The following is a 25,320-nucleotide window of genomic DNA, read 5'->3' on the forward strand; positions in this document are numbered from 1 at the left end:
ACCTATTGGCTTTGCCAATGCTTGTTCTTTTTGCTTAAGCTCTCCATGAGAGAGCGTGTGTTTTCCAGCGGCCCCTTATGTGCTTCTCTTCCACACCCCTGTGCTGTGTGTTGCTCTCATGCCTGTGTTCTTCCCCCCGTCCTCAGTGTTTCGCTTTCCCTTGTGTGCTTCTCTTCTTGCATCTGTTTTCGCTCGTGTGCTTCGCTTCTACCTCCACAGTGATGTTGCTTTCGTCTTTTTTGTGCTGTTTTCCACTCTACCCCCACTTGCCTTCAGTTGTACTTACCCACCCATCCTCCTCCCAGCCACTCATTTCTTTCCCGCACTCTGCCTCTCCATGGTACCTAAAACCCTTTGCAGACCTATTCACTTTAAACAATAAAAAAAATATATATATATATATATATATTCTGAAGGGCTTAGCATCTACTATTTTCCCCAGGCTCCCCCGCGGAGCATTAAGATAACTTTTTATTTACTGATCCATGTGGCATCCCACATCATAGAGCGGTAAATAAAGTAAAGAAAATGACACCCACATCATGACGCTGGCACATGCAGGCCTGGTGATGTAGGCATGCATAAGTCACCACACATACACACGTATTCATATTGAGGTACACCTGCAACAGGACAGTGGGAAAATAAGGGACGGTTTTCACACTACACAGGAAGATTTTGGCATCTACTCTGTTCCGGGAAAGTTCACATACATGGAAACATCTAGGAGCAGATAAGGGAAAAATAGAAGAATTTTATTTCCCCATTACCTTGTAAAGTAGCTGAGAAGTTGTAAATGTGGCATAGCTATAACAGAGCCTTTTTGGCTATAAAATATATGGACTCTTTTGCCAAAAGCAGGAGCGTTGGACTGTACACGTTCCTGTGTTTCAGCCAGTAATATCTGTTAGCACAACATTGGAAGCTGTGAATAGCTAGACTAACATGACTGATGTGGCATCTATGAGAGTTTCCTATATCAGAGTCACTACAGTAATGCCATCTTTATATTATATATGAAGTACTTAATTGGTGTTACTTGGTATCTCTGAGAGGAATGGGCAAGGACCCCTAACCCACAATGAAATTACATAACAATTGTGGTATTGATATTCACACTATTAATTATACCATTTATTTAGAGCAATTATGACATATCAAATTTCTAACGATGTTCAGTTTTTTTAATAAGTTTTGTTTTTCTCCTGTAGGTTCATTCAGCTCTGCTCATCTTAACTTACAGCCAGCACATATTTAGCTCTAGAGTCTTTATAAGGACAAGATTAGTAGCGACCTATAATGATTAAACAAATTCAGTAGTATGGTAATACATCAAACACCAAAGAACACAGTTCCCTTTAGGTCGAAATCATACATAAAACAAATATAGAAAAGACTAATGCAATTTGACTTCAAGCATAAAAGTGCACGTTAAGCCTATGCCAAAGGAGAAGGCATGCATCATCAGTCTGACCAATAGTAATGGGAAATGAACACTGGAAGCAAATGCACGAACAAGCCACGCACAGTATTTTATTTGGGAGGAACATATTTTTATTATAGCAGTAAAATACTTGTAGACAGATGTCAGGTGTGTTAGTCTGTCTCGGGCTCATGCGCCAATGGTGCAAGAGAAGTTTTCTAGCGCCTCTTTAAGTGTCAAACCAATGTCTTTCCTCTTGTTCTTCTCACCCTATTGGAAAAGGTGTCAACTCCACAATGACTGGAAGCCTTTAATTGATGAGAACAACCCAATCGAGCCTACCCCCATGGCATGTTAGTCTCCATTTCCATCAACAACTTCAGCCTCAACAATGATTGTTCAATATAATGGTCAGGAATAACATCTTTGGTCATCCATGCGCCTGTGTTCGTAGGTCCATTCGTAAGCATCCATTTTCAAAAGTCAAATACCTACATCTTCCATATCTTTGCCGGGCTTTCTTCTTCGTTTAGTTCCATCATGGCCTCTGTGCCACTCTGCAGATACTTCCACAGGGAGAAGAGCATAGAACTAACAGTCGGTGTAGCCAGAGTCCCGTTTTCACTTCAGGCACACAATGATGTTCGGGTCATTGTCGAGACGCTCATCCAGCTCCTTGTAACTCATTCCTAAAACAATTTGAAAGAGCACATCAGGTAATCCTGGAAGACACTCACCTTAGCAAGGATACAAAGCAGTGAGGAGAAGACATCCAGTTGTTAATAAGAACTCACATAGATTTAGACTGAATTCTAGCCCAGAGACCTTTCATGCTTTTCCAAAATTCGGGCTCATACTGTGCAGGTATCTGCAGGACATCATACTAGTCTACAACTATGATACCATACGAATCAGACAGCTTTAACAGCCTCAATGGTAAAATTCAATATCCTATCCTATTCGTAAACTGTGACCCCAGGCATTAGCAGGGAAGACTTCAGTAAATGTGGCAGGTAAATGGACATTCTAGTAGAAGTTTGTGAAATCCACTACGTCAAACCAAACTGTATACATTTTGACTTTGGTATCCCATTATAAAAAAAAAGCTTCATTTATGTAGTACATTTACTGTTCACAGTTGTATGTTTTTTTCTGATGAAAGGAGAACTTTTACTTTTTTGAGGAAGTGACACTGAATCACAAATACCTTTTATAACTTACTCAGCAACAATTTGAGTGTTTAAACTCCTAAGTAGCATTACCAGCACTTTATTTTATTAAAAAGTTGGGTTTGTTTGCTGTAGTTATAAATACTTGATTAAATATTAAACAAATGTGCATCAATACTTAAAAAAAATTAAAGTTAGCAATAGGTGTAAACTGGGATATATCTATAAATAGGGCGAGAGAGAATACTTAAGGGGTAACTGTGTAATATAGGCCTGTACTGGCATAAAGGGGTTCTGGTGACATTGGCAAACTATGAGGCCAAAGGCTGAGTGCTTTTTAAATGTCATTGAACTATGCATTTTTTATATTACACAATGTATTACTTGATTACAGTAAACCATAGAAATATTTTGAATATTTGAGTGTCATATGCTTACTATTCATTGTTTGCCTGCAGTTATGTCTGTCTAAGTTTTGAGAAATGTGTGTTTTTGTTGGAGGTAATGTTCTAATATATAACAAGAAAGAAAATACAGTGCAGTGTGTTCGGCATACATTGGGCCTGATTCATAAAGGTACCTTACACTTTTGAGTTAAATTTACACTTTGGAGTAAATTTACTGCTTTCGGTATTTACAAACTCAGAGTGTAAACTTACTACAAAAGTGTAAGTTACATGTCTCCACTCAGAGAGTACTGCAAATGGTTTACTCCTTCCTAAACCAATCCACTTTTGTCATAAGTCTATCCCTTTTATTATCACCCACTCCCTCCCTCCAGTCCTACCCATGTTTACTAATAAAACGTATACTTGGGTCTGTGTAGACGCCATAATCTGGGCGGATAACTACGCCCACATAATTAGAGCTAATTGTGGACACAAACTCCACACATTGTTTGTGAATAGCACTTTGCAATACTACAAAACGCACTACAAAATGCAGTTTGTGAATCAAGTCCATAGTGTTTATGTTCACATACTTTGGGGAGATTCGTTGGTAGATGCTTACATCAAGGCAGAGCCTACAAGGGTGAGCTTGTCAAGTGTGCTGATTAATGTTCTAAGAGCAGCACTGTAAGAAAGGCTAAATATGGTGTGTGTATCTAATCAATATCTCTATCTCTAAACACACACACACACACACACATATAAGGAATTGTGAAATTTGACTGCCTTCGCTGATTAAAGTACCTCCCCTTTTTGAACGTATTGTCTATAGGAGAATGCTTATATCCTGTTGATTATGATTTATTTATTGGGAATGTAGCTTTTGTATCAAGTTCTTTTTTTATATTGCATTGAGTGGCGTATGTCGTAATGAATTATAGAATGAGACAGTACATTTCAAGATGGCTGCCACCTTGAGGCGCAATTAAGTAAAATATTTTGAACATCGTCGCTTTCTACATTGCACCAACTGTAACGTATTCCTCCAATGTTTAAATGGCGTTTGTTTTATGAGGAAACTGACATTGAAGAAGGCATCGTTCCGAAACACGTTTGGCAGTGACATGTGATCTAGCCTAATCAATTTTTATTTTTATCATCATCCGTGGAGTGCATCCGTCGATGACAGCGCGACTGCAGGAGTTCAAGTATAATAAATATACATATATATATATATATATATATATATATATATATATATATATATATATTAATAATAATTACCTAGTGGCGGTTGCTATAAGGTTGTTATACTTAGGTCAGCAATTCCATACAAAAATGTTTTTTGTGTTGCTAATAACTTTGGCACCGTTTGACAAATCTTCATGAAACGTTCCAAAAAGGTGCTACTTTTTGACTAGTTTATGCATGGAAAGTTTCGGGTTGATCCATCAAGCATGGGCCAAGAAAAAAGGTGGGTCCCAAACGCAAAATACCCATGAAAGTTCCATTAACTTCTTTAGACAAGTCTACAGCAAAAACTGCTGAACCTAATAACATCAAATTTGGCAGGACGCTTGATCTTGGTCCACAGATTGTGCCTTTTTGTGATTTGGTTTAAATCTGTTGGGTAGATTTTGAAAAATTAAGGTTGAAAAATAATTTCTTATCTGGATGGTTGAGTTTCAAGACTCTCGTGGAGCGCCAATTAAAAAAAAGAGCGTTCTGATTTTCCCAGGGAGCTTCTTTACCCTCGGGCCTTCTTGTCCAGTGATGTCAACAATTATGTCATCAGTGATGCCACAAATGATGTCATAGAACTTGTAATGAGTGGTGTAATATGTGAGGTCATAAGCAGTGCATGGCGGGCACAAGTTATAGTTAGCTTAGGTAACCTTTGTTTATTTCAGTGAATTTCTAAGGTTTTTTAAATTGTATTTCCTAACTAAAACGTCCCTGTAACCATACTAAGATCTGAGAGGTAGATATGCTCCTTACTGTGTGTAATGCTAAAGTAGTAGTTCACATAGGTAACTACAATATATCTTTTATAATAAAAACTTTTGAGAACCGCTGAGCCTTCACAGCACCGCAAACATAGACAGGCGAAACTTTGTATGGGTGTAAGTATGAGTGTGACACTATGTGTATGGATATGTGAGCGTGTGTAAGAGTGTCTCTATAGGTATGTAACTATGTGTCTAAGCGTGGGCATGAGAGTGGGTGTATGGGTATGTCAGAGAGTGTACGAGTGTCTGTATAGTTGTAAGTATGGGTGTGAGAGTGCCTGTATGGGTTTGTTACTGGGTGTGACACTGTCTCTATAATATAGATATGAGCGTGACAGTATGTGTATTTAAGAGGGTGTGAGAGTGTCTGTATGGATGTAACTGTGGGTGTAACAGCGCCTGTATGGGTATGTAAGCGATTGTGAAAGTCTCTGTATGGGTGTATGTGTGGGTGCAACAGTGTCTGTATGGGTATGTGAGCATTTGTGAGAGTGTCTTTATGGCAATGTAAGTAAGTGTAAGAGTGTGTATGTGTGTAAGTGTGGGCGTGAGAGTATGTGTATGGGTATGTCAGAGGGTGAGAGAGTGTCTGTGTAGGTGTAAATGTGGGTCTGAGAGTGCCTTTATAGATATGTAAGTGGGTGTTTAAGTGTTTGTATGGGTGTAGATATGAGCGTGACTGTGTGTGGCTATGTCACAAGGTGTCAGTGTCTGTTTGGGTGTAAGTGTTGGTGTGATAGTGCCTGTATGTGAGTGAGTGTGACAGTGTAGGTATGGGTGTAACAGTGTCTCTATGGGTATGTGAGTGTGTTTGAGAGTGTCTGTATGGCTATGTAAGTGGTTGGGAGAGTGTCTCTATGGGTGTAAGTATGGGTGTGACAGTGGGTGAATGGGTATGCCAGAGGGTGTGACTGTGTCTGTATAGGTGTACATATGGGTGTGGCAGTGCCTGTATGAATATGTAACTGGATGTAACAGTGCCTGTATGGGTATAGGAGTGTGTGTAAGAGTGTCTTTATGGCCATGTAAGCAGGTGTCAGAGTGTGTATGTGGGTGTAAGTGTGAGCGTGAGAGTATGTGAATGGGTATCTCAGAGAGTGTCTATATGGGTGTAAATGTGGGTGTAAAAGTACTGTCATATATTTTTTTTGAGTTGCGCTGGATCTGCAGAGCCTTTACAGAGTTGCGCCGGGGGCCTCGCTGGGGACTGCGAGGGTATAGCGGATCTCACGAGTGGAGAAAAGGAAAATGCATCTGTTCTTGGTATGTAGAGCTGTATAATCTCATGCTTATGCATGGATCGCCATCTAGTTTTGGGTCCGGATGTTTGCACTTAGTCACAAGTTAGGGGACTTCTCCTTTGGGTGATAGTGCGCATGGTCATTGACTCCATCTTCAGATTGTTTTCCCGCAGAGGGTGAGAGAATGGAGCAGTAGTAAAGAATAGAGATGGCCATGTGCAAGTATGTATAGTATCAAGAGAACTACAGCAGCTACAGGTACCGGGGGAGGTGGGTGGGTGCATGAGATTCTATAGCTCTACATGCCAAGAACAGATGCATACTGGGTAAGTAGCATTTTCCGTTTAAGGCATGTGAGCTGTAGATCGCATGCTTACACATAGACCTTACAGCAGCCTCCCCTAAGCGATGGCTATCCTGTAAATTATTAAGTTGTCTGAAACAGCGTTTTAAGTACTGCTTGGCCCACATTAGCCTGTTGTCTGGCTAACACATCTACACATTAGTGTTTGGTGAATGTTTGTGGTGTGGACCATGTTGCAGCTTTGCAAATATCAGTAATAGGGATGTTGCCTAAAAAGGCCATAGTAGCTCCTAGTATACGAGTGGAATGTGCTCTAGGAAGTACAGTTAGAGTCCCTTTGGCTTTCAAGTAGCAAATCTGGATACATTTAACGATCCACCTAGCAATACTTGATTTGTATATAGGATTACCCTTGTGAGGTGGTGCAAAAGCTACAAAAAGTTGTTTGGCCTTACGAAAAGGTCTGGTTCTTTCAATGTAATACAATAGTGCTCTTCTAACATCTAAGGTGTGTAGAGCTGTTTCTGCAACAGAGTCAGGTTGAGGGAAGAAAACCGGTAATTCAACCGACTGATTAATGTGAAATGCAGATACTACCTTGGGAAGGAATTTGGGATTGGTGCGAAGTACTACTCACTCTCCTCAAGGAAGTGATTGTAATGAGGAAAGCCGTTTTTCAAGTAAGGAACTGTAGCTCACATTTGTGCATGGGTTCAAATGGTATCCCCATTAGCCTTGTGAGGACTATATTAAGATTCCACACTGGGGCAGGTGGAAGTCTTGGTGGTATAACTCTTTTTAGTCCTTCCATAAATGCTTTGATTACAAGCGATAAATGTTGCCTATTTTGAAGATAGGCTGTAATTACAACGAGATGCAGTCAAATGGATGTATAGGCCAATGACGACTGCTTTAAGTGTTACAGGTAGCAAATCATGTTTTGTATGGAATCATCCAGAGGGTTGATGTTATTGTTAATGCAATAAATAGAAAATCGCTTCCATTTGGCTGCATTGCAAGCTCTTGTGGTAGGCTTTCTAGGTTCCCCGACAATGTTCATACAGATTGGTGGAAGGTTCAGATAACGAAACTCTATGACTTCAGGAGCCAGATCGCAAGGTTGAACTGTTTAGGATCTGGGTGTTTGATTTCTCCATGGCTCTGTGTGAGGAGACTGGGAGTTAAATGTCATTTTTGATGTGGCACCAGAGAGAGTTCCAACATGGTTCTGAACCAGGGTTGACGTGCCCATGTTAGAGCTACTAGTATTAGCTTGAGAGATGTTTGTCTGAGTTTCCGAACCCCTGATGGAACGAGTGGGAGAGGCGGAAAAGCGTAGGCAAATATCCCTGAACAGGTCATCCATAGAGCATTGCCTTTGGACAACGGGTCTGGATGCCTGGAGGCAAAACTTTGGCATTTTGCATTTTTCGGTATTGCAAACAGGTCTATGTGAGGGTCTCCCCAGGCTTGGAAGTATGGGTGGAGAACTTGAAGGTGAAGTTCCCACTCTTATATTTGATACCTCTGGCTGCTGAGGAGGTCCGCAATCTGATTGTTGACTCCTGGGAGGTGTTCCGCTAGGAGATAAATATTGTGGTGAATAGCCCACTTCCAGATGTCTTGGGATCAGTGGGGCAGTTGGAGAGAGCGTGTCCCCCGCCTGTTTTTGTATGTAATACATAGCTGTCATGTTGTCTGTTTGGACTAACATAGCTTTGCCAGACAGGTGATCTTGACAGGCTTTGAGAGCTGGAAAGATTGCCATGAGCTCTAAATGACTGATTTGGAACAATCTTTGTGGGTGGCTCCACAGCCCTAGCAATGAGAGTTGTTGAAGATGAGAACGGCCGTACTTTTGACAGATTTTGGGTGTTCCACCACTGCAGAGAGGAATGAGTACGGCCGCTTACCAACACAAGATCGGTTAATAGACCGTGTGACTGGTTCCACTGACTGGCTAAGCATTCTTGAAGTGGACGCATATGTAATCTGGCGTGGGGAACAATCATGATGCAAGATGCCTGTATTCCCAACAGCTGCATAACCACTCGAGCTGGAAGTGATTGAGTGGCTTAAAATTTGAGAATTAGCGCCTGAATGTTTCGAATTCTGGCTGCATTGGGAAATGCTAGAGCCCTTTGAGTATCCAGAGTGGCTCCTATGTAATTTAGAATTTTTTTGGCTGAAGATGTGATTTTAACACATTGACTAAAAATCCTAGCTGGTGAAGCAGCTGAATGGTTACGGAAGTGTGCTTGCGGCATTGTTGGTAGACTTTGATGAGCCAGTCGTCCAGATAAGGGAAGACATGTATGCTTTGTCTTCTGAGATGCGCCGCTACTACCGCCAGACATTTTGTGAAGAATCTGTGGGCAGTGGTGACTCCGAATGGGAGGACTTTGAATTGGTAGTGTTGACCTGCTACCACAAACCTGAGAAATTTGCGGTGAGCCGGATGGATTGGGATATGAAAGTAGCCGTCCTTTAAATCTAGAGTTGAAAAAATCTTGCCCTTTTGCAAAAGAGGTAGTAATGTTGAAGTGTTAACATGTGGAAATGGTCTGACTGTATGTAAAAATCTAGTTCTCTGAGATCTAATTTCGGTCTGAGAGAGCCGTCCTTTGTGGTGGTGCGGGCTCTATAGCTTGTTTTAGTAGGAGGGATTGTACCTCTTGTTTGAGAAGGTATAGGTGATCCGGTAAAAGTTTGTGCGACTTTGGGGGAATGTTTGGAGGAGTGTTGATGACCTCCAAGCAGTAACCAGAATTGATAATTTGTCTGTTGTTATTGATTGCCACTTTGGTAGAAATTGTGACAGTCGTCCCCCCACAGGTGTTAAATGGTCGGGGGGAACTATGGGCAAGTCACTGCTTTGTATTGGAGGAAGAGGTATGTGTATTAGAACCTCTACCTCTGCCCTGGTTTCCTCTATAATTGCCCCTAAAGAAGGTTTTGGAACCTGAGGGTTGGTTATTGCCCATATAGGTGGGCGCAGTGTCCGTGGAAGTATTTTCTGGACCCCTGCTCGATAAAAGGAGCGCCAAAAGGAACCACAGGTTTTGTGGAGACTGAAGGGCTCCCATGGATTTAGCCACTTCGGCACCCTTCATTTTGTCAAGTGAAGAGTCAACCACCAGCCCTAAAAGGTGTTCCTTATCAAAAGGTGTGTTTAATATTGAGGTCTGAACCTCCGGTTTAAACCCTGATATGCACAGCCAGGCGTGTCTTCTTAAAATAACACTAGTGTTAACCGCTCTGACAGATGTATCAGCAGCATCTAGGGAACATCTAATTTGATTATTAGAAATTAATTGTCTCTCACGAACCAGGTCTTGCGCTTTAGATTTGTGTTCTTGGGGTAGGAATTGAATGAGCTGTTCCATTTCACCCCAGTGCACGCAGTCATATCTAGATAACAATGCTTGAGTGTTACATATATGCCAGAAGCATCAAAGAGTTTTGACTCCTTATCTGGGGGTGGTGCATCTCCAGTAGTCTGGGAGTTTGCCCTTTTACGTGCATTAGAAACTACTAATGAGTCTAAGGGTAGTTGCCCTCTTATGTAGACTGGATCCGATGGGGCAGGTTTGTATTTTTTATCTACCCTAGGGGTAAGGATACGTGCTCTGACAGGAACCTTAAAGATGTAGTCTACATGTCTGGTCATTCCTTTCAACATGGGCAACATGTGTGTAGATTTCTGTGAGCTATTTAATGTCTCAAAAAGGAAGTTCTCTTCAAGGGATTCCTTATGGAGTTGGACACCATGGTAATTAGCAGCCCTGCCTAGTAGTTCAATATAGCCTACACTGTCATCTGGTGGAGAGGGCCTGGTAGGATACAGGTCCGATCATTGTCAGTGGGCGAGTCATCCCACTCACCTGTAGGTCCGGGCTGATTGTCATCATCATCCTCCCCATCCCCATCACCCTGATTGTCAGGTGTATGTGGTGGTGAGTACTCAGGAGAAGTTGGCACAGGCAGAGACGGGGGTAAAGGTGGTGAAGGAAGAGGAGGGGGGGGAGGATTTGTCCCAACAGTTCTCTTCTTTAATGGAATGTGGTATTCCTCTTCTGTAGTAGCACCCCTCTTTAAATTCACTTTGGTGGTAATATGTCCAGTTTTTGGATGTAGGACCAGAATTTTCTGTTTCGGATCCGTTTTTTTGAGCGGATCACCGAAAGCATGCTTTTTAGGTGATTTTTGAGTCCCAGTCTGTTTTGGCGACGAAGGTTTCGGTGCCAATGGTTTTTAGGTCTCGGCTAGCCGCGCGAAGCGCGTCTCCGCCGAGCCCCTTTTGTCGGCATGTGTGCTTCCCAGGAGACAGTCCTGGCCGCGCGCATCGCCTTGGAGGCGATTTGAAAGTGACACGCGCACGCGAACGAGCGCTGCGGCCAGGCGCTGTCTCCTGTGAAGCACACACGCATGCGCATACACACATCAAGTGCTTCGTGAAATTACAGATGAAAGTAAGTGTATTTATTCACATTGCGTGTGTCCTCTTTTCCCGCCTCCACCCCTGGGGCAATCCCTCGTCTATCCTTGCTCCCCGAACACCAGCCCAGCTCCCTCCCAAGCTCCGGCTGCGGCTTTACCTTTGCAGCGGCGCCGAGCCGGATGCGCGCTCAGATCCACGGAAATGTAACCGGGAGAGCTCCGCCGGGAGGCTGACATCGAGAGGCGCGGGGAGTGGGGCAGCTGCAGTGCGCTTCCACCGACTGCAGGGGGGCGTCACCGAGCGGCTTGCCGAGGAAAGCGGTGGGAGGCAGGGGCCGAGCTTGCGGGAGGAGGTAAGGAGAGGAGGGAGGAGAAACGAGAGCGCGCTCGAGACAGAAGCACGAGGAGGCAGGACTTCTCACGAAAAACAGAATTGAGCTCTAGGTGACACCCCCGGGGTACCAAAGAGTTGTCGGCGTGAAGGAGTAGAAACGTCTCACCCTGGGGGTATTTACATTTTAAAGCTTGGTGACGCTACTCTCGTAAGTTAATAAAACGTTGCCCATCGCAAATCGTACCCAAGCCACCACGCGTAACCCCAAGAAAACAGACCCCTCAGCTTGTGATATACCACACCCGACCCTTTAGTGAAGATATGTTAGGAGCTCAGGCTCTTAAAGTTTTAAGGCTAGCCTGACTCAAAGAATGAAGGCGGTGTTCTTACCCTTGTGCAGAGTAGTGAGTGTAGAGTGAGTGTGCAGAGTAGTGAGTGCAGAGTGAGTGTGCAGAGTAGTGAGTGCAGAGTGAGTGTGCAGAGTAGTGAGTAGTGAGTGCAGAGTGAGTGTGCAGAGTAGTGAGTGCAGAGTGAGTGTGCAGAGTAGTGAGTAGTGAGTGCAGAGTGAGTGTGCAGAGTAGTGAGTGCAGAGTGAGTGTGCAGAGTAGTGAGTGCAGAGTGAGTGTGCAGAGTAGTGAGTGCCGAGTGAGTAGTGAGTGCAGAGTAGTGAGTGCAGAGTAGTGAGTGCAGAGTAGTGAGTGCAGAGTAGTGAGTGCAGAGTGAGTGTGCAGAGTAGTGAGTGCAGAGTGAGTGTGCAGAGTAGTGAGTAGTGAGTGCAGAGTAGTGAGTGCAGAGTGAGTGTGCAGAGTAGTGAGTGCAGAGTGAGTGTGCAGAGTAGTGAGTGCAGAGTGAGTGTGCAGAGTAGTGAGTGCCGAGTGAGTAGTGAGTGCAGAGTAGTGAGTGCAGAGTGAGTGTGCAGAGTAGTGAGTAGTGAGTGCAGAGTGAGTGTGCAGAGTAGTGAGTGCAGAGTGAGTGTGCAGAGTAGTGAGTAGTGAGTGCAGAGTAGTGAGTGCAGAGTGAGTGTGCAGAGTAGTGAGTGCAGAGTGAGTGTGCAGAGTAGTGAGTGCCGAGTGAGTAGTGAGTGCAGAGTAGTGAGTGCAGAGTAGTGAGTGCAGAGTGAGTGCAGAGTAGTGAGTGCAGAGTGAGTGTGCAGAGTAGTGAGTAGTGAGTGCAGAGTGAGTGTGCAGAGTAGTGAGTGCAGAGTGAGTGTGCAGAGTAGTGAGTGCAGAGTGAGTGTGCAGAGTAGTGAGTGCCGAGTGAGTAGTGAGTGCAGAGTAGTGAGTGCAGAGTAGTGAGTGCAGAGTGAGTGTGCAGAGTAGTGAGTGCAGAGTAGTGAGTGCAGAGTAGTGAGTGCAGAGTAGTGAGTGCAGAGTAGTGAGTGCAGAGTGAGTGTGCAGAGTAGTGAGTGCAGAGTGAGTGTGCAGAGTGAGTGTGCAGAGTAGTGAGTGCAGAGTGAGTGTGCAGAGTAGTGAGTGCAGAGTGAGTGTGCAGAGTAGTGAGTGCCGAGTGAGTAGTGAGTGCAGAGTAGTGAGTGCAGAGTAGTGAGTGCAGAGTGAGTGTGCAGAGTAGTGAGTGCAGAGTAGTGAGTGCAGAGTAGTGAGAGCAGAGTAGTGAGTAGTGAGTGCAGAGTAGTGAGTGCAGAGTGAGTGTGCAGAGTGAGTGTGCAGAGTAGTGAGTGCAGAGTGAGTGTGCAGAGTAGTGAGTGCAGAGTGAGTGTGCAGAGTAGTGAGTGCCGAGTGAGTAGTGAGTGCAGAGTAGTGAGTGCAGAGTAGTGAGTGCAGAGTGAGTGTGCAGAGTAGTGAGTGCTGAGTAGTGAGTGCAGAGTAGTGAGTGCAGAGTAGTGAGTGCAGAGTGAGTGTGCAGAGTAGTGAGTGCAGAGTGAGTGTGCAGAGTAGTGAGTAGTGAGTGCAGAGTAGTGAGTGCAGAGTAGTGAGTGCAGAGTGAGTGTGCAGAGTAGTGAGTGCAGAGTGTGTGTGCAGAGTAGTGAGTGCAGAGTGAGTGTGCAGAGTAGCGAGTGCCGAGTGAGTAGTGAGTGCAGAGTAGTGAGTGCAGAGTAGTGAGTACAGAGTGAGTGTGCAGAGTAGTGAGTGCAGAGTAGTGAGTAGTGAGTGCAGAGTAGTGAGTAGTGAGTAATGAGTGCAGAGTAGTGAGTAGAGTAGTGAGTAGTGAGTGCAGAGTAGTGAGTAGTGAGTAATGAGTGCAGAGTAGTGAGTAGTGAGTAGAGTAGTGAGTAGTGAGTGCAGAGTAGTGAGTAGTGAGTAATGAGTGCAGAGTAGTGAGTAGTGAGTAATGAGTGCAGAGTAGTGAGTAGTGAGTAGAGTAGTGAGTAGTGAGTAAAGTAGTGAGTACAGTAGTGAGTAATGAGTGCAGAGTAGTGAGTACAGAGTAGTGAGTACAGAGTAGTGAGTAAAGTAGTGAGTAGAGTAGTGAGTGCAGAGTAGTGAGTGCAGAGTAGTGAGTAGTGAGTGCAGAGTAGTGAGTAGTGAGTGCAGAGTAGTGAGTGCAGAGTAGTGAGTGCAGAGTAGTGAGTGCAGAGTAGTGAGTGCAGAGTAGTGAGTAGTGAGTGCAGAGTAGTGAGTGCAGAGTAGTGAGTGCAGAGTAGTGAGTGCAGAGTAGTGAGTGCAGAGTAGTGAGTGCAGAGTAGTGAGTAGTGAGTAGTGAGTAGTGAGTGGTGAGTGGTGAGTAGTGAGTAGTGAGTAGAGAGTAGAGTAGTGAGTAGTGAGTGCAGAGTAGTGAGTAGTGAGTAGTGAGTGCAGAGTAGTGAGTGGCTGGCCCTGTTTCTAGCTCAAGCGGCACCGGCACCTGTAGTCTAAAGATAATACCTCTGCCTCAAGTGAAGTACTCTGGTACCCAAGGATGACTAGCAAACAATATTATTCACAACGTTGCTTACTATTCAGCAACATTTGACAGTTTGCAATCAGTCTTTATAAAACAATTCAGAGTTTGATAACAAATTAATGCAACACATTGTAATATACAATGCCAATAGCTCAAACTTTAATGCTGCGAGACCTATTGCATTGTAAATGCTTGTTTAGTTAGAGTTTTTGGTGCCTGATTTGGCATGGGGCTTTTCGGAGCCGTAAGGCTTTTTGGTAGGCTTCGGTGCCGAGCCTGGAGGCGGGGCGTCGGAAGCGTGATCTCAGTGCTGACCGGGGCCCGAGGGCACGGGTTGGTCCGGTGCCTTCTTTTTCGATGGAACTGGAAGTTGGGGCGAGGTAGGGACTGTACTTGTGGAAGAGGTGTGGCTCAGTGGAAGAGGTGTGGAGCAGCAGCCAGGGTGCCTGACTAAGGACCACAGGGTTCACGGTTTGTTCCCCGGCTCTGGCGGTAGGTTAGCCCAGCACCATGTGACTCTGGGCAATAGCTTGCTTAATCTTACTGACGGCCCCCAGCGCCGGGATACCTCCGTTGGACGTAGCTGTGCACTTTACAAATGCTGGCATTTACATTTACTTACAGTACGTTGTCCATGCGGGATGTCTTCATCCTGGTTGGAGCAGTCGTCGGAAAGGGAGATTTTTCCCTGTTCCTCATCGGCTCCAATGGGGTCGCTGGATTCTTCTTCCTCCGATTCAGGACCAAAGAGGTCTGGAATGGAGCCTGTGTGTTGGCTCTGCATGTCGCGTAGTCGGGCCTGACGGTTGCGAACAGTCTTTTTGGAGAGGAAAGCTAGGCACTCGTCACAGTCCTGTTCACTGTGTTCTAGTGACAAACACAGATTGCAGAAGGCGTTTGAGTCGGTGCGTGGGTATTTCGCGTGGCACCGAGGGCAGAACTTAAAGGGAGTTTGTTCCATCGACTGCGAGTCGAACCAGGGGCTAGGCCTGACGGCCTACCATGAGCTCTCCGATCGAAATGAGTTTTTAGAGATAACACGATCCGCGAAGAAAGGAGAACGTGATCGGAAACAATACTGTTGAGGGTGAATTTTGTATGCACCGGGAGGAACCGAAGGATCAACGTCGAACCGGAGCGTAGCAAGTCACATCAGAACCCGATGGCGAAAACAATATGAAGATGGAGTCGATGACCATGCGCACTATCACCGAAAGGAGGAGCCACTTACCTTGTGACTAGGAAGACTTCTTCGAAGAAAAACAAAGTGCAAACATCCGGACCCAACACTAGATGGCAATCCATGCATAAGCATGTGATCTACAGCTCACATGCCTCGAACAAATGGTTTTTGGGTATTTTGAACCCCAGTGCAGATGCTTGCCCCTCTTTTTCAACAAACACAAGGGACTGTCGTTTAGTTCCTAAAAATCAGCAGGATCTGCGCATTGTTCGGACAACATAAACAAAGGGATTGATGTCTAGACTGATTCCGGACACCCCACAGGATATGTCAACCTATATACCAGCTAGACCACAGTGCCACTATAAGCCCCGTAACCTTACTGAGGAGCGAATAGTCTCTGGCAACCACAGAACATGACAACTCTCAACCCTTCAGGGATCGTGGAAACATTGCAGTACTTTTCGCTCAGTCACACAGAGATACCGAATGAACATTGGGGACATTTTCAATAAACATTTATTAAACCAGTGTCATTCTAGTATAAAACATGTTTGCTGCGACAATTATTATACCGAAACAAATAGAAAAGATTACGAGCACCAATAGAATAAGTAAAAGGTATAGTTCTACCATGGTGCTAAACCAGTGAATATATGCAGGCATATTAAGGTATCTGTTACCAAGCGTACTCCTACGATGCTAACCCTTCCAAAGTGTACCTAGCATGTATGTGGGTGTAGCACCAAGAATACCCTAGGAAAGAGCCAACCCAATTATCTGATGGGAGAGAATGAAGGACCCTCTCTTGGTCTCAAGTTGGACACCCCATGAGGGATGTCAGACCGCTGCATGTTGTAGCTTCTGCAGGCCGGGACCTCAGTGTCTTGTGTCAGCGTGTAAGCTTCTCCTCTGCCTATCTTGGGAAGGTATGGTTCTGGTATACCATTAAGATAGCCTCAGGGTCCCTACCACAATCGATATGTTGTGAATAGAATTATGAAAATTAGCCTAAATCTATACCTGCAATTATGTAAAGTAGTTCTTTCACCCTTAGATGAAGATGACCATGACTTTTATACAGAGTATGTTAATCCTGTTATGTACGTCATGTGAAGGAGACTTTTCTGAGAATCCTAATGCTTAATAAATGAGGCTAGATATACAAATTTGGATTTTGGTTAATATCTCTAAAACTACTGCACCGATTTACACCAAACTACCCAAAGGCACTACACTGGACCAAGATCTAGCTTTCTGTCAACTTTGGTGTAATTCCATTCAGTGGTTTGTTCTGTAGACCTCCTCAAAGATCCTATGGGAATTAACATGGGCCAACACGTTTTGAGACCCCCCCTTTTTTCTCAGCCTTCACTCCACGGATCACCCGAAACCTTACAGACAGCAGCTGAAGCAAGAGTCAAATTTGTTTGGAAAATTTCATGAAGATTCGTCACCCAGTGCTAAATATATAGGCAACTGAAAAACAGCTTTTTAGTAGAAATTAGGTCCCAATTATAACTACCAACTGGCGACTGCCAATAGGTGTGAGAAAGTGCCATCTTTCTTGCATGGTATGCCCCCACTTTTTGCTGAATTGCTGATGTGCTTTGACTGAGTGTGCCCTGGGCTACTGCCAATCAGGTGCCCGGGGCCTGTGTTCCTTCCCTAAAACTGTATTGAAGCTAAAACCCAACTGGCATCCCTGGCCACATGTCAGCCCCTAGTAAATGGTACCCTAGGTACCCAGGGCATTGTGACCAGGGAAGACCCCTAAGGGCTGCAGCACTTATTGTGCCACCCTTAGGGACACAGTACCATGACACACACACTGCCTTTGCAGGCTGAGTGTCCTGGTACAGAACTAAACAAAGAGTCGACATGGCACACAGCCCACAAACCCACTGCCCTAGCATACATCAGTCACCCATCTAGCTGGGTGCCCTATGCCAGTGGTGTGGGCCCAGGTGCATGAGCCCCCCTGTGCCCCCACAGGACCCAGGGCCATTCCTGGGCACTGTAAGTGCAGTGATGACATTAAGAGTATATGGTGCTGGGAGGTTGTCATTAAGAACTCCACAGCACCATAATGGCTACACTGAAGACTGACAAGTTTGATATCAAACTTCTCAGCACATTAAACCCACACTGATGCCAGTGTGGGATTTAATGTAAAATGCAATACAGAGGGCATCTTAGAGATGCCCCCTGAAACCTAACCTACAATTCACGTCTTGTCTGAGAGGCTGCCTAGGCTGCCACATAGCAGACATGTTGTGGACTCCTGGGGGAGCGCCCCCCGCTCTCCTGGGCCTGCAACAATGCACATCCTGGGTGAGGTGCTGGTCTCCTCCCCCAGACATGCTGCCTTGTTGAGCTTCTCCAGGCCAATTGCTGTACTCAGCAACTGGCCCCCACCAGTTCTGACCCCCACTCTGGCAGGAAGACTGGCGGGAAACCCTACGTGAGGAAAGGGGGTGTGGCAGCCTGTGCCAACTCCACCCCAAAGGTGGGAGAGGCGAGGTGAAGCACAACTCCGGGCTCTGGCCATCTTGAGGATGGGGAGCCCTGCCCAATCAGAGATAGGCTCTTGCCCCCCTCCCACAGGAGAGGAGCAGGATAGGGGGTGTACTCACCCCAGGACAGGGACCTAGTGGTCCCTGCCCTTCCCTTACCTGTAACGCCCCTAAATTTAGTATTTAGGGGCATGATGAACCTTCCTTCCGCAGATCCCGATTTCGAAACAAGAAAGAAGACTGCTAACAAGAGGACGACTCCAACTGACTTGACCCAGCCCTACAGGCCTGTTGATCCTTGAACCTGCTCCTGCTAAATCCCGGCGTCTCCTGCGGACAGCAACCTCAAGAACCCCAGAGGCCCTGCCTGCCTTGACCCTCTTAGAGACTGAGACTCCCACGAGCAGTGGTTCTGCTCAAACAGCAATACCCCTGGTGCCAGCCAGGAACCGCGAATCCAGCCCACTCTGCACCCGCCCAACCCGGCCTGTGTCCGAGTGGACAAAGACCCTGAGGACGTCCCCCCAGCGATTCTGACCTGGAATCCAGTGCCCAAGGACCCTCCTCAATGACCCCGACAATCCCTGCAGCCTCAGAACCAGGGACCCCTCCAACTACGACCAGCAGAGGGTAAGATTTCCCGACGTCAAAAGACACCCCTGCACCCGGTGTCCCACGGCCCCCTGTGCCCTACTCCGGGGTGCCTACCTATCCTCCAAGATCCCAAATTACCCCTCGAAGTGTTGGTCGCTCCTGAAGATCCTCCGTCCCCGAGCCTGCAGCCTTTGTCCACTTTCCAAGATCTCCATTGAATAACATCGAGCGCCCGATGGCTCAAAAGCACCCTGCACCCAGCCGCCCCAGTGCCTCTGGCAGTGCAACCTTTGTCCTAACCTACTTCCCCATTTGCTCTGAGCAAGTGACCAGGAGCCCAGCTCCCACAGCCGCGTGGCCTGCTTGACAGCAGCCACCAACCGAAGGCCCCCTGCCTCTCATTGGATAACATTGGGCCTAACTACCTCTGCACCCGGCTGCCCCTGTGCCGCTGAGGGTGTACCAACTGTACCTACCTGACCCTGGGAGACCCCTGAGTCTATGCCCAGAACCTTAACTCTGCCAGTCGTGTACTTACCTAAAAGCCGATAACCCACTTTTCTTCCATAGGCTAACATTGACTGGTTTCACTTAAAATATTCCTCTAGGGGGCGTGGCCAGGCGCCTGCAAAGATGGCTGCCTGAGACCCGAGCTCCGCCGGGACCGAAGCTGCCCCCGTACATATCCGCTCAAAATCCTGGCCAGGGTGCTCCTACATCTGCGCCCTGACCCCCTAATTGGTAGTGCCAGCGACCGGAGCAAGAACCGGAGCACCGCGACTCAGCGCGGCCGGGTCGCGGCCGTTTTCCCAGCCGCGGCGGACCCGGAGCTGTCTGCCTGGAGCCCCGAGCCGGGTGAAGCTACACCCGAGGCCCCGGCTTGGGGCCTGCTTATACCACGAGGGCGGGAAGAGGGCCGCCGGCCTGTCCAGAGGCCTGTGGACGCGGCGCCTGGACCGCGCCATCCTTCAAGCACCCGGTGAGGCCTTAGAGCCGTGACGCAAAAGGGGGGGGCACGAAGGCCCCCCCAGAAGCACCAAGACCCGTCCTGTTTGCGCCGATGCGCGGCCCGGGTGGGGGATGGGCCCGGGAGCACAAAGAGAAGGGAGTGCATGGTGAGCTGCGCGGGCCCCCGTGAGCACCCCCGAGCGGGGAGAGGGCCCCGGACTTGAAGACAGGGCAACTGTGAACCCGCGGCTGCGGAGTTGACGACCGGCATAACAGGGCAACGTCGGCCAGGTCCTGCTGGGCAGTCCCGGGGAGACGTGTCCCCTGCAGCGTGAGGAGGGACGTGGCTGGGCCCTACACAGAGATTTGGGCCCGGACGAGGTGACGAGGCCTGGACGTAGTGTGCAGGCCAGTGGTGACGTAGTCCACATGTGGATGCAGCGGTCTGGAGCTAGACCCCTGGTGGCACACTCCCTGAAGTGGTGGCGCACTGGACCCGTGGATGGCATGATTGGACTGGTGGGGACCGGGAGAGGACGCCCCTGGCCGGTGTCCGCAAGCTGGGGCCAAAGGTGGTGAACCTACCGTCGCAATTCTGTTCCGAGTAGACAAGTTGGGGTTCCCCCAGCCACAGGAAGGCACCTTCCATACGAACTAAGGAGCGGTAACGCCGAAGCTCCCCACAGCCGTCCAACACTCAGGCGGTCCTGGCGGCTGGGCCGCGGGAGCGCCGCCTGTTCACCATGAGGCCAAAGGGAGGTACGTCCACTCAGACGAATAAACTGGATAAGTACGCGGTGCCGCTGGGCCAGGGATCGACAGGAGCGGCTGGTGAGGACCAGGCGGGCCAAGTGGAACCCTCCTTAACGTAAATAATGGCCGCGATCCAAACGCTAGCTACCAACCTCGAAACCAAAATGGACAAAATCTCCATAGAGGTAAACTTGCTCCGCACAGACCTGAGTAAGACCACTGAGAGATCGAAATCAAACGAGGCGGACATTAAAGTACTGCAGACCTCTGAAAAACGGCTGGAAGGTCGGATTAATGAACTAGTGCACCAACATCGCCAAATGGCCCTCCGTCTCGAGGACCAGGAAGGGCGGGCCCGGAGAAGTAACATTCGCGTAGTAGGTGTGCCGGAGGGAACGGAAGGGCCAAGTGTAGAACTGTTTTTCGAAGATTTAATCCTCCAACATTTGAAGCCTAAACGCTTGTCAAACATTTTCACAATTGAACGGGCCCACCGTGCACCGGTCCCTAAACCCAAGCCCGGGGCGCCGCACAGAACGATAATAGCCAAAATATTGAACTTTAGGGACCGGGACGCTATCCTCCAGGTTGCAAGGCAACAGGGCGACCTGCAGTACGAGGGGGCCACCATCCGTTTCTTTCCTGACTTCACCCTACAGGTCCAGCAGGAGCGGCGCTCATTCTTGGGGGTGAAGGCGGCGCTACGGGAACGGGGCATAAAATACATGATGCTTTTCCCAGCCAAGCTAAAGATCATCGTGGGAGGCAAGTCACTGTTCTTCACCACCCCGGCGGCGGTCCAGGAATGGCTTGACACGGCGGCGGCGGCTGCCCAGGAGCGACAGGATCAGGGCACGTGGCGAGAGGTTCGGGGCCCATCTCCCGGGTCGGCTGCGGACAAATCGGAAGGAGAAACACGAAGCCAGCAATTGTGGCGCTCCAGATCGGCGAGTCCCCGGTGGGATTCAGGCCGGGACGCAGCTGCACGCTGAGGACCTTAATGGAGAAACTGTACCATGCTGAACTGTAACGTATACTGTAATTGTGATGTTTACGACCTTTGAGTTAATGTGGGGAAGGTCATTATAATTGCCGAATGACTCCGGGACTTTGCTGCTGGCTAATGGTGCTCCATAACGGAAGGGACTTTCTAGACAGGGGGCCGCAGAGGCACGGCGGCCGGAGTCGGGGCCGGCACACGCTCTCCCTAACAGAGTTTGCTCGGGAGGGGGGGTTTCCCACTCCTGGGTCGGGGTTGGGCGAAAGGCGCTCTGCTAATTGGGGCAGTGGGCAGTTTTGAACCTACAGAGCAGGGAGCAGGGAGGGGGGGTTTGTTTTGGGGGGGTCCATGAGTCCAGTTGGGCTAGGAAGGGACGGGGGAGCGGAGCTGTGTTGGGGCGGAGGGGGGTGGAGCCGAGGGGAGGGGGGACGGAGGGAGGGGGCGGGGGTGAGAAGTTGTGGGGAGTTGAAGAAGGGGGGGTAATGTTTGTTTGGTCACAGATGAGAGGTCCTCAGCAGATCTGGTGGAGGAGAGAGGTTCAAAGGTCTACGCCGGGTGTGAACGATGGCTATGGCTAAGAAATGGGATAAAAGCCTCAAGATGGAATGTGAATGGGCTTGGGGATAAACTTAAACGTACAATGGTACTTCAGTTCATCAAGCGCAGCCAGCCTGACGCTGTGCTATTACAAGAGACTCATTTGTTGGGCAATGCTTGTCAAGCTCTGAATAGGTATGGTTACGCTTTGGCAACCCACTCTGGTTTCACCACTGGGTCCCGGGGTGTGGGCATCCTTCTTCGACGCGCCTTCCCCTTCCTCCCCGACCACACTGACATGGACCCGCAGGGCCGCTTTGCCACAATCTCAGGTAATTGGGAGGGGCGTAGGCTGACTCTAATATCCACGTATGTCCCTCCGGGTCTCCAATCACAGGCATACACTGACCTTGGTAAACTCCTCCTATCCCTCCCAGACGGGCAGTTGTTCATAGGGGGGGACTTCAATGCAGTAGTCTCCGGTATGCTGGATAGACACCCACCCAGGGAGATAACTTGGGGACAGAGGTGGTTAGGAGATTTCCTAGAGACGTTCGGCCTCACAGATATATGGCGCCTGGCACACCCCGCTGACACACAATACACGTACTTTTCGGGACCGCACCACTCTTTCTTCCGCCTAGACCACATCCTTACTCCTCTACACCGAGATACGACAGTGCGCACTGCCACGCATCTGGAGAGAGGTATCTCTGACCACTCGCCGGTTATGGCCCACTTAACTGTGGGCAGCAGGCGAGAGGGGTGTGTGGCACCGATTAATGCATGGTACCTCCGCAATGAAGACCTACGTAAGGCACTGACCCTTTCAATTACTAATTATTTTGATAGCAACGACGGTTCAGTGGAGTCGGCAATTACACTATGGGAGGCCTTTAAAACAGTTCTCAGAGGGGAGGCCCTGTCGGCAATTGCGGGCCGGCGGAGGGAGAGGGAGGCGCAACTCGTGACAATCGAGGCAGACTTGGAGGCGCTGGAGGTGGGGGCACGTACGGACGATGCGCCCGGGACGCGTCATCAGCTGTCCCTCAAGACAGCGGAATACCAGGCGATGGTGTCAGAGGCAGCGAAGAAGATGGCCGCCACCAGGGAGAGCAGGATATACGACCAGGGAGACAAGGCGGGTAAGCTTCTGGCATGGCTCGACAAAAAACAACAGGCGAGCAAGGTAGTGGCTGAAATCCGTACACTGGAGGGCTCTGTTGTAACAGAACCGCATGACATAGTCACAGAGTTTGCTCGCCATTTTCGGACAGTCTATAGCAGGGGGTCTGACCGGCCGGAAGAAGACTCGGACGCACTACTAGCGGACCTTAAGATGCTGTCCCTCTCAGACGTGGAGCGCGATCTCCTTGAGGCGCCGCTCACCACGGCGGAGGTGGAACGTGCCATCGGGGATCTCCGTCCTGGCAAGGCGCTTGGGCCTAACGGCCTCCCGATCGAGCTATACAAGCTCAAGCCGGATGGCATTAGCGCTTATCTAAAGCGCATGTTTGAAGAAAGCAGGGCCAAAGGGATATTACCCCGTGACCAAAGGATAACAACCATCGTAGTGATTTCTAAAGAAGGGAAGCATAGGGAGCTGTGCGCCTCGTATAGGCCTATCTCCCTGCTAAACGCGGAACCAAAAATACTGGCAAAAGTCCTTGCTAATAGGCTCCAGCCAGTCCTCAGCACCCTGGTTCATCCGGACCAATCCCGTTTCATGCCCCACCGTAACACGGCGCTTAATCTCCGTCGGCTAAATGGGGTGTTGGGAAGATGCCATAGGATGGGTGAGGATGCAGTGGTGGTATCGCTCGACGCTACAATGGCCTTCAATGCCCTCAAATGGCCTTACATGATGGCGGTCCTTCGCAAACTGGGTTTTGGCCCCAGTTTCATCTCTTGGGTGCGGCTCCTTTACTCTAAGCCGCTTGCCCAGGTGGTCGTAAACAACAAGGTCTCAGAGGCCTTCACTTTGGAGAGGGGGACCCGCCAGGGGTGCCCACTCTCGCCCCTTCTTTTTGCCCTTTCCCTTGAACCGCTGGCCACCTGGATCAGACAGGACGTCTCTCTTAAAGGACTACGATGGGCTGACGGCTGGGAGGACAGGATCTCCCTGAACGCAGACGACGTCCTCCTCTACCTCTCGAGGCCCAGGAAATCTCTTATCGTGGCTCTAGATATCTTTACAAATTTTGGTAAGAACTCCGGCTACAGCATCAACTGGAGTAAATCCTTATTATACGTCCTCAGTGGTGCCACCCCCGTACTTCCACGTGACTGTCCAATAAAGGTGGTCACAGAGGGCTTCTTGTATTTGGGCATCTTTGTATCGAAAGACAAGACCGCCATGTATAATACAAATCTGCTCCCGCCCCTTACGAGGCTCAAGCGCAACTCTGCTGCCTGGCAGAAGCTCCCGGTCTCCCTGTTGGGCCGAGCGGCACTTTTTAAAATGATGGCACTACCCCGATTTCTCTACGCCCTGCAGAACTACCCTGACTTGGTTCCCTCCTCATATTTCACTGCGGTTGAGGCGGAGCAGAGAAACCTCCTGTGGTCCGGCGCACCCAGAATAGCTCTGCAGAAGATGACGCTGGGGTGGTACGACGGAGGGATCGCTTTGCCTGACATACGTAGGTACTACTGGGCCGCACACCTATCGGCCATCAACCAGGGCACCTACTGCGACGGTAACAACCCCGGGTATGGCATGGACAGGTGGCTCCTGCCGGGGGGGGAACTATGAAGCGGCGCTGTACTCACGGCCAGGCAAACATGCGCTTACTGGGCCGACGCTCCACACAGTGCAATTGTGGCACATTGTCCAACGCAATATGGGCTGGTACAATAGGCTCACCCTTGCCACCCCTCTCTGGGTTTTGGTTAGACTTGGCCTCTTGGGCCGTACAAAGGGGTTCCGGAAGTGGGACCTTACCGGTATCTCCCGGATAGGGGATCTCTGGGACTCTAACGAGGTAAAATCCTTTCCATCCCTCCAGACATATGAGCTAGCAGACACTGACTACTTTCGGTACCTCCAAGTCCGTCACTCACTGCAGAAAAACATACCACAGGGCACTGTGCCACCACAAGCATCCCCCCTTGAAGGTAGACTGTTGGACGGGCACATTCAGGAACACGCAATCTCACTCGTCTACAAGAAATTGATAAATAATCTTCCCGATCTGCTCCATGACCTCAAGGGAAGGTGGGAGGCTGATGGGCTAGAAATAGACGAGGAAGAGTGGAGGTTTGCGCTAGCCTCCCCTAAGGAGGTGGCTATCTCTTCAAGGCTGCGGGTCATCCAGCTTAAAATTCTGCATAGAGTGTACATATCAAACACGCGGCTAAAAAGGATGGGCAGATACGAGGGAGACGAGTGTAGGAGGGGGTGCGGAATGACTGGCTCTTTCTTTCATATGCTATGGGAGTGCCCACTATTACAGGCCTACTGGGTGAAGGTGGTGCGATGTATGCAAGTTGTTTGGGAGATGGAGCTGCGCCCGGAGGCGAAGCGATGCATTCTAAATATTTGGAAGCCAACGGACTTACCAGTTAGAGGCAGGCTCTGGGTAACGCTCGGCCAAATGGTGGCTAAGCGTAACATCGGAAAACTGTGGGGGGCAGCCA

The 25,320-nt window shown here is 48.6% G+C and overlaps 1 protein-coding gene across 1 annotated transcript in view; it reads right to left on the minus strand.

Annotated features, from left to right (window-relative positions):
• Positions 1-1,513: 1,513 nt before the first annotated feature.
• The window catches only part of NPRL2 (NPR2 like, GATOR1 complex subunit), a 141,442-nt gene continuing 117,635 nt past the window's right edge, over positions 1,514-25,320 (minus strand). The window contains exon 12 of the mRNA XM_078661150.1: positions 1,514-2,112. Within this exon, the coding sequence (XP_078517276.1) occupies positions 2,045-2,112 (68 nt within the window). The 3' untranslated portion in view covers positions 1,514-2,044. The remainder of the gene's footprint in view (positions 2,113-25,320) is intronic.

This window comes from Lissotriton helveticus, chromosome 9 (genome assembly GCF_964261635.1).
Source record: "Lissotriton helveticus chromosome 9, aLisHel1.1, whole genome shotgun sequence".
NCBI lineage: Eukaryota > Metazoa > Chordata > Amphibia > Caudata > Salamandridae > Lissotriton > Lissotriton helveticus.